Source organism: Acipenser ruthenus, chromosome 26 (assembly GCF_902713425.1).
Source record: "Acipenser ruthenus chromosome 26, fAciRut3.2 maternal haplotype, whole genome shotgun sequence".
Classification (NCBI taxonomy): domain Eukaryota; kingdom Metazoa; phylum Chordata; class Actinopteri; order Acipenseriformes; family Acipenseridae; genus Acipenser; species Acipenser ruthenus.
The window spans coordinates 20,636,609-20,649,477 of record NC_081214.1 but is presented as its reverse complement, the minus strand read 5'-3'; the positions used below and the strand labels follow the sequence as shown (position 1 = coordinate 20,649,477).

The following is a 12,869-nucleotide window of genomic DNA, read 5'->3' as shown; positions in this document are numbered from 1 at the left end:
TTTTGACCCACAGGAGCCAGGCTGGGTCAGGTCAGTCCTTAACTTTAACCACAAGCACAGAGGTAAGCCCTAACCCTAACCCTAACCCTAACCCTAACCCTAACCCTAACCCTAAACCCAACCCTAACCCCACCTGTCGCCTGTCATGCCGCTGGCATAATTTATTCATATTAAGAGTCTAAAACATTTTCTGCTCCTCTGCCTGTTAATTTTAAAGTTATTAGATTTCGACAGTGAAAAATGTGACGCTCCCTGGCTCGATTAACTTAACTGTTTCTCTCTTGCATGCTAACCCCCTCTTTCCCAAGCAATAAGAGAGAGTGTCTTTGGAGATAAAGTACAGGCACTCGTTAAGATGGACTGAGCATCTGCGAGTCATGGGGATTGAGAATTCCCTAATCCCAGGGAAAAACACTGATGTGCAAAATTGCAGAAACTGAGGGGCTCTATTACTGGAGCACAGGACTGTACTGTATGGAGTATCAGACTCAACTCCATTAGTTCAAAGTGCCTTGGGATGGCTTGCCATGAAAGGCGCTTTATAAATAAAATTTGATTTGATTTGATCTGAAGTACAGTCATGGTTAGAGCACTTGAATGCAGTGTGAAAGGGAGTGGGTTTGAGTGGCTCAGAGTATTTACTAATCCTACCACTACTAATATGACTAGGTGTCTGCACCAAGGCCATTCATTCCATCTGGTTTGTGCTCCAGGGTTAGTTGCGGGTCAGTTAGCTCTATGAGGCCTGGCAGCTTTCCTGTCTGTTGGGTCCTGCTCCCACACAGGTCCTGCACACAGGGACACCTTTTCCTGTCTCTTGGGTGAGCTGTGTGTGGATATGGGGTCTGAAAGTTTCAGTGGCAGGAGCAATCGATTGAAGGATGCAGCTGTTTGCCCACACTAACCTCTCTTATGCGCACTCTCACGGCATGCAGATTTATTGTCCCGCTTTGTGCACTTTATGAGAGGTTGATGTCTTTTTTTTCTCCACAGACTATTACGTGTGCATGCAGAAGAACTGCAGGGCTCCATTTTCCTTAAGGTATCTTGAAGTTAAGACATTCTTGCTCTAGCACAGACACTGGATATGCAGTGTTGCACAGCCCAATACCTGTATTCAAACAGACCAAACCCTGTTTGATAACAGGTTGAAGTCATTCTGGTTTGTTCTGTGGAAAGAGCTGTGCTATACTTCTTGATATGCATTATATTTGTATTTACTGTGTATATCGGCGTGGGAGCAGGCTGAGGCAGGAAGCAGTGTGGCTATTAATTAGACAATAAACTCCCATACACTACTGCAGCCCCACAAGCAGTGAAGCCTGGTGAGCAAGAGGCCTCTATGAAAACATTATTACATGTTCTGTACTACTACGACTTCTACTACTACTACTACTACTACTACTACTACTACTAATAATAATGTATTATATGAATATTATGAAACTGAATAAATATATGCCAGGTACTCTAGGGTTGTATCCCCTTTCCTGTAGGCAGGCTGCCTGCCCATCCCCAAAGCACACGACTCAGTAGACTGAACTCAATGGACCGTTTTACTGCTGCCTAAACGTCACTTCTGACAAACACAAGGCGGGGCAATTATCTGAGCCACTAACGCCTGAATGGTAATCCTTAGACTGACCTTAGCCCTCAACTTTCACTCATTCCCAACATCTATCTGTCTGCCACTTTATAATACTCCTGTGGAAAAGCCATTCACTGCAAGGAAATGAAACTCTACAGCTGGGGGCACAAAGCATGATGACCAACCAGGTTCTAGCTTTAACAGGGGGTATCGATTCATCAGAAATATTCAGCCAGTTAACGTATATTTCATTATGCATAGTTCTATATATTACAGTTATAAATATGGTGAACTGCGGCAAGAAGGCAAGAGGTAGTAACTGAACAGAACTATGTTTTCCACTTTATTAGGACCAGTCCCCTGGATTGCATTTGAATTAGAAATCACCCTGAATTAGATCATGTGATAAAATGAGGTTGATCATGTGATGTGAGAGTAGCACTGTTGCACCAGAAGTGAACAATCCACCAGCGTTTGCATGTGGGTGCACGTCAAGTAGGTGCCACAGTAGGAAGGACAGTCATATTGGTAGGCTGCTGAAAGACATTGCACATGAGAGAGTATCAGCAATGGTGTGCCCTGTAAATAGTTAGCGATGGACAGAGGGAAAAGGCAGTAAGAGAGGCTTGTCTGTGGTCGGGGTAAGTGGTTGCCCAACCAGATATTAGGAATGGGAAGTACAGTATGTATAGAATAGTAGTATTCACTTGTGGCTCTTTCAGTCCATTTCAATCCAGGATCTGGATCTACAATAAAGACCAGGTTGTAAAAACGTTCTGGACGGCTTCATTCGATTCCACTTGCATGGTAGCGTACTGGCGTGCTGAACTGAAGAGATGTATACAGAGCAGACCCTTTAACCCTGCTTTCTGAGAAGCACAGTGTTCCCACACTGGATTGGGGAAGTGAAGATAAAACTCACATTGTGTTGAAAGCCAATGCGGTTGGCACAGTGCTGGGGTTACCCGCTCAGTGCACGAGAATCTCAGTGCCAGTCTGGTTGCTATCTGCTCTCTGGAAGCTGTAATCACCCAATCAGGTGCCAGCAAGGAGCTTTCCGGCATTTCTCAGTGGGCTCACAGATAAAAACTGTAATTTCAAGGACATCCAACTGCGAGGAGTCAGGAAAGAATATAATAATAAAAAGAGGGATTCCTGGCTTACATACTGTAGAGTACGCACTGCTGAAACGACCTTCCTCTCCCGTTCATTGACATGACAGCTCTTGCTGGAAGTCCTTGTTCACACTATAATACCCAGCACACCGAACCTATAGCCGATAATGTATAATGTACGTACATAGGAAACAATTGCAATACAGAAGAGCATACCGGCTGGTGTGCACAGGCAAGCAGCGCTGTTTCAGATGCCCTGCAATCTCAGTGGACTCCAGGTGCCCTGGTGAAGAACTAGAATGACCGGTTCGGTTTCTTTTGCATAAGTGGTTTTATATATATATATACACCCAGCCCTCGTTATATTGCCCCTCGCTATCTTGCAGATTCAGATATATCGCAGTCTTGGCTTAGCTGCAATATAATTCATTTAGAATTACTGTTTGTTTTATTTCGTCCTGCACATCACAAACAAAAATATACAAAACAATTAAAAACAAAGCATTAATATTGTACTGTTATCATATACACACGCATTGCACAATAACACAAAGCAAATTAAATATCTACTTGCTGAAGCGTTTTTTATTTTAGCCAACAAGGCGTTCACTTGTGGCAGCAATGCACTAGCAAAAGTCACAGGGCAGTGACGTCAGCTCCCTAGCAACAAGCCTCCTATGTTGGGAATGGATTCTTTCAATGCAGCGTGTTTGTGCATTTGAGGAAGGAGCAGAAGGCTCATGAAATTAATTAGAGACTTAAGTTGATGAAAAGCAGCTACCCTCCACAGTATGAATTAAAACGGTGTGCAGCTTTTTATATGAAAAATGAGAAAAGGATTTATATTGGACCCTGATGCCCCCGATAAAACGAGGGAGTGGTTGTACAGTATTTGTTAGCCTATTTGTTTTTCTATGGGTCTCTCTCTATATTGCGGCCCTCGATATATAGCGGATTTATATTTGACCCCGATAACCGCAATATATCGAGTAGGTGGTGATACCGAAGCTTAATTGTTAATGGAATTGTTATGCTATGTTATATGTTTCCGGAATGTGGTCAGGGACTGGGCAGTCCTGACATCTGTAGGTGGAATGACCTTCCTACAGATGTCAGGACTGCCCAGTCCCTGACCACATTCCGGCGCCTCCTTAAGACTCACCTCTTCAAAGAGCACCTGTAGAACTCCTCTGTTTGTATCCTGGCACACTATCACCCTTCATGTAAATGTGCTTTATTTTGCTCTTATCAGCCCCCTATTTTACTGCATTTAATCCTGTACTTCAGAATACTGTAATCTGCCAAGTTTTTAACCTGTAGTACTTTGTATTTAATCACATCCTGATGTAACTATCAATATTTAATCATATCCTGATGTAACTATCACTATTACCTGCTGTATTATTGAATTGTGGTTTGTCAAACTTGTACTTTGCTTGAACAAAAGTTATTGTATTTCTTGCTCTTATTGTATTACTTGTATTGTAACACTTGAAATGTATTTGCTTACGATTGTAAGTCGCCCTGGATAAGGGCGTCTGCTAAGAAATAAATAATAATAATAATAATAATAATAATGGGTCCTAATGAAGTGTCCATGCCCTGTAGGTGACATCCATTTGACACAGGCTAGCTCAGTCTGTGGACTCCAGCATGTTAAAGTCAAAGTGAGGGCACTTACGTGGTAGAGGGGGACAGTGTTGCTCTCGGGCAGAGGGAAGGACAGCAGCTCTGACTGGGACGAGTCCAGCCGCACAGTGGATGTCAGCAGGGAGGGGCTGATGGGATAGCTGGGGCTGCTGGGGTTCTTGCCCTTCTTCCGGGAGCGCCGGCCCGTGTCCCGCTTACACTCACGCTGGGTCTCCGGCTCCTCCTGAATCACCAGGATCTTGTCGTCACTCAGGTAACGAAGGAGAGAGTTCTCAGAGTCTGAAAAAATAAAGAAGAGGAGGCTATCACCATGCTTCCCTTCCCTGTGCTCAGACCAGAGACACAAGCAGGTGCAAATCACTAGCTGGAATAAGGAGTTTTGCAAAATGATGTAGAGTTTATGTAGAATAAGCAAAGAAGTTTACTGCAGTATACTATGGTAATAGCACAGCAAAGCGTATTAAAGCAAGACAAACTGTGGTAAATGCATAGCATAAGCATGAGAAAATTAAATATTATTAGACTTAGTAGGAAAATGAATGATTCAGATATATTAAGCTACAAACACCACTGCTTTGTTTGTGCACATCATTTTACCTGCTGTTGTAATAATATTAACTAATGTTTGATTTAGCATTTAAAAGGCTGTAGTTCATACTTGCAAATGCAAGTATAAGATGTCACAGGTCCTTAAATAAAATATGGTGCTGGAGTAGTTGCCCATTTAAAACCAAACAAATAATAAGGGTAATTTAACAGTTTGGATTTTCTCTGCTCACATTCTGTTAGTATTGCGTTTCAGTAAAAAATGAAATAAGTACTTCTTATTTTTCTGCAGCCATCACAAGGCAGTCTCTGTCGCTTAGCTTTGATCAAAAGAGAGAAATGTAATTTGGTAAGACACAGAATTTGTCAACCAGGCTAAGATGCTTCCTTAGTTTCACTTAGATTTCTTGATTAAGTGTTTTAATTTTGGATAAACTTACCAGCAACAAATATTTCCATGCTGTACATTTCACATTTGCAAAGAATTTACAGTAGCTTGAAACCAAAGGGACTATGGTTCCATTCTCAGACAAGAGTAAAGATTCCTGTCTGAAAACAAAGTACGACTTCATGGAGAAATGTCTCGCGCTGAATATGACACTTGTCAAAATCTTCTGCCTGAATAAGAGTTTATTGTACACACATTTAACAGTAAGGGCAGATTTAGATTTTGTAAAGGGTAACAAATCCACTGAAATTAAAAACAGACAACACAAAAAGACAGCACACACGCACACACACTATACAAAATGCTATTTAATGATGCATCCTTTCACTGCTCTGTCGGTCATTAAAACAAAACGTCTAACAGATTCAGTGAGAACCGGCGTGTCTCAGGAGGGCGTCAGTTTCTCGCAGCCCTGATGAGCTGCATCGTGCCGTCTGAGAGGAGAGGGGGGAGCTGAGACCGCCTCCGCTTTCCTCAGTCGTAGGCGGCAGCTATATTTAGTAACACAGAGGGGGAGTACAACCTGATTGAACCGGCACACCCAAAAGGAATCACTTTCTTTAATGCTATTCATGGGTTTCAGAGATTTTTTTTTGTTGTTGACTCTCTTCTGCGGTGTGAATACAAATCACTATGCATTGCAGCTGGGTGAGGGTGTGATCACTTCACTGCTCAGCTCTGATTCTTGGGTTTGGGAATATCAGTATTTTGGTGTGGGTTTTTCTTTTTTTCTATAATCATTTTTCGTGTATAGCGTATATGTTTTTATGTTGTTGGATTTGCATGCATCTATGTAGCTGTAGGTACCGTGCTTCACATTTTGCCGTCATTCATCAAGGCCAGTCTTTTGTTGTAGCGGGTGTGTGTATTCATGTCTTTGTGTGCGTTTACATTTTTCAACTCTTCTGTTTTTGGTTGTGAGTGGGTGGTTGTGTCTGTACTTGAGTGATTGTCTGTGCCACTGTGTTTTTGTGCAAAGCCTTTGCACATGCTGTTATGACGTGTCACAAACAGGGCCTTCCACACAGAGCTGTTTGTTTGAAGACTGCAATGTGCACACTTAACTTTTCCAAGAGGGATTTTATTTTTTAACAGAGAAAGTGTAAAAACAAAACCCACGAGTCAAGACACGGGTTGAAAATGTCTCCCTCCTACAGCAACAGAGAGAGAGAGAGAGAGAGAGAGAGGAGAGAGAGAGAGAGAGAGAGAGAGAGGAGAGAGAGAGAGAGAGAGAGAGGGAGAGAGAGAGGGAGGAGAGAGAGAGAGAGAGAGGGAGGGAGAGAGAGAGAGAGAGAGGGAGAGGGAGAGAGAGAGGGAGGAGAGAGAGAGAGAGAGAGAGAGGGAGGGAGAGAGAGAGAGAGAGAGAGAGAGAGAGAGAGAGAGAGAAGAGAGAGAGAGAGAGAGAGCAAAAGGGAGAGTCAGGGCCAAGGGCTAGTCTGAAAAAAAACAACATGGAAGCTTCTCTTATGGCGACTCTAGAATGTAATTGAATCTGACAAGTGAAATCCTGCACTTTTCATGTTCCCCTCAGTATAGTGTGTACTCCACTGGATTGATTTAGTTGCAACTAATCTGTATCCAGTGTGTTAGTCTCTCATATAATGTATGGGGACACCTCGTACATTGCCTCCTATTACAGTAAAGTTAAAAAAAACAAAAAACTATTTTATGCCATCATAGTGATAGTTTATAAACCCGAAATAAAACTGGATATAGTTACATGGTACTGCTTTTGATTACCAGAGATGGTTCAAACTATTGTGATACCATTGATAAGAACATGTTACTTCTGTGGTACAATTCTACCATTGGCTAATCCCATTGCAGCTGCCCTAATGCTAATATTGCCCTTTAGTACAAAACATCTTTTAAAGTTTAAATATCAGTCTCTTCTGTGAATCTTTCCAAGGGTTCTGTGTTTCACACCATTCCCCTCTATTTTCTACAAAAACAACTTAATATGTGATAGCCCATAAAGCCTTGATATTCTATATAATGGCTGCTTTTTTAGATTAATTGTGATTGAATATCATAAACCACACAACATGACCTTATGTTCTGGTCTGGGGCATGTAGTAATAACATCAAAAATAAAGGCTCATTTCATTCAGACTGGCACCTTTGCGGTCCTGAACTTCCTCTTTGGAGGACAGGAGGGTTTATTTCATAAATAAACGACAATATTTATCCCATAACTCAAATACAAAATATTTGTATAGTATTGAGACCATAGACATCAGAAATTGTATCCTGATTTAGAAATTTCACAATCAAAAGAAGAAAAAAAAAACTTGTAGAAACACTTTACTACCTGGCTTCACTTTCTCCTCTCTGCTTGAGATCACCCACAATGCATTGCGTTCCAATGCTGCCTCAGTTGATTATCATTGCCGCTGGCTCCTAGTGGAGACTTCTATACTGACTAGTGTTTATCCGAATAAATAATTGAAAAATAAAAGTTTTAGCATTGCTGCAATGTGAAGGGGACGTTTCCCTGTCATTGTGAAAGTGAGGGGGACATGTCCCCCATGTAAGCTACAGAAATCTGCAGTGACGCCTGCTCTTCACAATGTCCCATTTAGTTCTGCTGTCCATCATGACAGAAACTGACTTTCAACGGGAAAAAAAGTTTATATATAACAGAAAACATATGTGGAACAAATTCATCAGTCACATGGGAGGCAGCCCATTTTCACAGAAGTGTTTGTTACATACAGCTGGTGTTTCCAATTGTTTGATCCAACCCCAATCTATTTATTAATCAGATATCCCCTCCACTAGTTTGTAAGAAGTAAATCATTCATCTTGAATACTGTCTAAAAAAAGAGTGATGTGATGTCTGTTTCAATCCCACACTGTTTAGTAGACAGATCTATGCGCTGGATAGCAGATGAACCAAAAGATGATAGACAGCAAAGAGATGGATAGATACGTTTCTATACATTTGGATAATAAGTTTCTCCCTTTCGCAACATAACAGTACCCATAAACAAAAAAAAAGCTCCTTGCTAGATGCTGACAAATATGCAATTAACAGGAAGTGTTATATGTAAATCTACTGAATACCATCTTCAGAAAGTGTGTGGAGTGCGCCGCTTTTGGAACATACCACTCAGAGCGCAGACACCCACCTCTGCTCCCCCTCTTGTACATGTTGGGCTCCTTGGTCTCTCCTATCCAGCTGTACTCCGTTGGCATGGAAACCGGCCTCAGGTCACCTGAAAAAAAGCCCAAGGACCAATCACTCGCCTCCTGAGAAGAGTGGGGCCACTCTGTAGCAGCACATCTGATTAATACACATCAGATAAGCAAAGCATGGCCCTGTGAAGTAATTACTTTGATGTAATCTTTCCATAACTAATTCCACAGCCTGCTATTAGAATACCCCCGGCTGCAGCAGACAGTGTTTTATCTTTACTAACATGCGCACTCATTTCCAGAGAGGATAGGTTCTTATTACTGGGTAGGAACATAACAACACGTTAGCAACAGACAAATTCCATTAGTCCCAACAAGAAGCTGTTTCTTTTGTTTGTCAGGGAGGTGAAGTTATTTATCGCAGTCCTATGAGCATACAGGCACATTTTCAAAGCACGGATTGGTTTGGTGTTTCTAAACAATAGCTCAGCATGCTTTTATCTAATTTTCTGGAGCATTCTGTTTATATAACAAGTACAGTATATGGAAAAGACAGTAGGTTTAAACCTAAATTTAAGAGTTATTTCCTTAGATTCCTGACTAGAGTAAGCGCCTTGAAAATATAATGTTATGTTTTGTTATTTAATTACAATTACAGCCCTAGCTGCGGTTGCTGGGGACGGGGGGACGGGACACATGGCATGGAGTTCATTGCTTCAGAGCTCGCTCTTGATAAAACCTCCCGCAGTTTAATCTCATGCCCCCTCCGCTCAGTCTCTCACTTGAAATGGAAAATCACACATTCACCAGGCGCTCCAAAGCCATTCACTAAAGCTCTACTTGTCGTCAGATTGTTCCTGATTTCACAAATTACTTTATAATAGGAGATGTACTTTACAGGGCTGTGCTTGAAGAAAAAAAAGAAAAAGAAGAAGAAGAAGAAGAAGAAGAACAGCAACATTTGCATTAAGTGCTAGTACAAATACTGTTCAGTTAGATTAGTTAAATACTTTGGTGAATTTACATCACCTAATGTTTTTAAAATAGACTTGTTTAGATTCTGCAGCGTGACATAATGATGTGCATGAATGGAACATCCTAATATAGAAAGTGCCAGCTTATTTAGGAGTTTAGAATGAAAAGCTTCATTGACATGTATGTCCTGACGTCCTCCCAATTTAAAAGCATCCAGATGTGAAATAGGGAGCAGCAAAGGCAGAGGAGTGCGCCATACCGTGAGTGGGCGTCCTCTCTCGTCTCCGCACACCCGTCGATCTCCCCCGCTCATAGTCTGGCCCCACCGAGACGCCCTCCCCCTCCATCAGTGTGTAGTATTTCCCGCTATCGTGGTCCAGGAAGTAGCTGGGAGATTCCGAGCCCTTCATCCCGGATTTTCCCATTCCGTACTTGCTCATGTCATCACAGGACATGATGCCCATCTCTTCCCTGGACAAACAAAACATACAAGTGCAGTTTGAGTAAACGTGGGCATTGAATTATGTGGTCTGGTTTATGTATTTTGGATCAGTATGGTAGGTGTTTATAGGATGTGCTTGAATTGTTTTCATATGCATCTTCATATTTTTGCATCTTCCTGGTGTTTTGGCCTCATGGACAGTGTGAAACACAGTATTAAAGTCTACTTTCAACTTTAAATACTTTCAAAAACATGTTATTTTTAGTCTCAGTTTAGTCACATAAAAAATACACAAAACAAAATTTACCACGCTTAACCATTTTTAGGATTTATTCAGAAGAGATGCTTGGCTGGAGCATTGAAACAATTTGAACAAGTTTATGTTCAAATCGACAGCTTTTAAAAAAAATCATATTCCCAGTACGCAGTGCAGTGACTTCGACAGCATAAAAACAGCTGCTGTTTTTCAGCTTTCATTCTGTCTTTCTGTGAATGGTGTCCTGTGCATTGCATTTCAGTCAAGTTGCACGCTTGTTTTTAAGGTTCAATTCCGCCTGGGGAATAAATGAATGCAGAGGTTTTAAAAGCGACGGCAGTAAACAGGGATGTGCAGGAATGTTAGGGACGTTGACCTCAATGTGGCAGGAAATGGTTTTAGTCACCTTCTGCTACACTATTCTTCAACTTGGCTGAACTTGCATCTCCCGCCCCCAGAGGCCTCTGTTCAATAGTGAAGCAAGCACAGAATCATATAATAACCGTGACCTAATATGACCACAGTACTTCCTAGCGTACGAAAACAGCCTCTTTTTCAGCTCTGCTCTTCTAATAGAAAAAACACAGAAATGCAGTTTGGTATACATAATAAATTGCTTTTCCCTTCTACCTAATTATTTAAAACAAAAACTTTAACTGACAGAGAGGGCATTATCTAATGTGAAAAGGCCATTTTGTCCAAGAATATTTCTTAAATGGACTCAAAGCAAAGACAGGCAACACTCCACTTTAGGGCGTCTAATGAAAAACAGGCCCAACAGAACGTGGTTTGGCTTACCTGGGTCCATAAAGCCCTGAGACAGGAGACAGGATAAAAACGTCATGCATGTTAGAGCTGTCCATCTTCGAAGACATGCCCATTGTGTTGGTTGGGGTGGTTGAGCAGCTGTTAGGGCTGGTAGGGATGGGCTGTGGAGAGAATGGTACTCATGGTTATTTAAAGCGGTATAGGGTGACCAGATCAATGCAGCTCTGGCACCAGGAAGCCATAGACTGAAAAGATCATTTTTGTAAGTGTTAGTAACCAGCACTATGGCAACCGATTCCATGTTACTAAGTCAGTGGTATCCAAGAATATCTTTTTACACCTTAGCAACCAGGACTCTGGCAACACCTAATACAGGCTTCCTGGTTTCCATGGGCCAGTGTGCTAAATCCAGTTCAATTTTATAGAAGTTAAAAACCTTTTCTTTTAAGCATTTAAGCACTGTAAAAAAAAAAAGTTAGAAATATGCTTTTCTAGCCAGCTGCCCGCTAAGTACTAAAAGCGCTTATACCAAAGTCATTTTTTCTGGTATACACTGTTTCAGAAGTCTGACTGGTTACTTTATCGGTTACTAGGATACCTGGCTGGTTCCACTACTATTGTAACCAATCATTGATAAGAACCAGTTGGTGTGAACCTGTGTGTAGACCAGGGAACCAGAGAACAGATAGAGGTTCATGGCAACCAGGAACAGATGATAACCAGGGGAAGGTTCCTAGCAACCTATGCACAGCTCCATAGCAACCAGATCAAAGAGGAAAATTGTCAACATACTCACTAAATAGCGAGTCCAGTGGGGTTAAGAGTGTCAAAGCAACAATCATTTCAAAGTAATCTATTTTCGAGTGACCAACAGTAAACTGACAACGAAAATATGTTTCAAAACTAGCAAATGCAACTGATTCGTTACGTAAATGTGACCTTTTCTGAAACATAACTCAAGGGCTACCACCGTGGAAACTGGAATATATTTTCTTTGTCGAGTTTACATCTTGCACAGGACTCACTGCAATTCATTGCAGAGATGACGTGGTTCTAAGGAAACTAATGAAAGTAAAAAAAAGGATAAAAGAAAGGTAAGACACATATAAAATATAAATTTTAGTTTGTTTGATTACGGCAGGTTTTATGTTAAATAACACTATCAGATTGTCAATAATTGTGAAACCGTGGGACCGCATTGTTTTGTGTCGAGTAATTAACACGTTTTATTCCATTTAATGAATACCTAACAACTTCAAGTTTCAAAAGGGTAATTACTCCTAAAATATGAGGCACACCCTAACTTTACAATACCTCATTTTCCCTCAAATGTAGTCCATAGGTAGGGGAGACCAGGGCACATAGAGACTATTACTATATAAAAATATTCATTCTTCGAAGTTTAGCCAAACCTGTGCTAGATTCCCATCTTAGGTCCTAAGTCTAAGAAGTAGGATCCATGGTAGCAAATTGTCTATCCCAAGCCTGAACAATGGAAATATTGTACAAATTTAGCTATACAGAAAGAAATAAGCAATTTTGGAAATTATTTTGGTCTTGACAGTTTTCTTAGAGCAACTGGCTGGTCTGTGCATGGTCTCCTCAACTCACACATCTCCGAAAATGACATTCCCAGCTTCAAGATGCCTCAGATATTTCCACCACTGTGTATGTATACGAATGACATCACTTCAGCAGTGTGGAGTAGTAGGGCAGCAGTGTGGAGTAGTGGTTAGGGCTCTGGACTCTTGACAGGAGGGTCGTGGGTTCAATCCCAGCTGAGGGACACTGCTGCTGTACCCTTGAGCAAGGTACTTTACCTAGATTGCTCCAGTAAAAACCCAACTGTATAAATGGGTACTTGTATGTAAAAAATAATGTGATAACTTGTAACAATTGTAAGTCGCCCTGGATAAGGGCGTCTGCTAAAAAAATAAATAATA

The 12,869-nt window shown here is 41.3% G+C and overlaps 1 protein-coding gene across 2 annotated transcripts in view; it reads right to left on the bottom strand.

The window, feature by feature from the left end:
• The window catches only part of LOC117430683 (connector enhancer of kinase suppressor of ras 2-like), a 108,522-nt gene that overhangs the window by 27,060 nt on the left and 68,593 nt on the right, over window positions 1-12,869 (bottom strand). For both annotated transcript variants that reach the window (XM_034903090.2, XM_034903091.2), the window contains 4 exons: window positions 10,957-11,087; window positions 9,720-9,931; window positions 8,479-8,565; window positions 4,385-4,632 (listed from right to left, as the gene is read on the bottom strand). In XM_034903090.2, coding sequence (XP_034758981.2) covers window positions 4,385-4,632; window positions 8,479-8,565; window positions 9,720-9,931; window positions 10,957-11,087 — 678 coding nt within the window. The remainder of the gene's footprint in view (window positions 1-4,384; window positions 4,633-8,478; window positions 8,566-9,719; window positions 9,932-10,956; window positions 11,088-12,869) is intronic.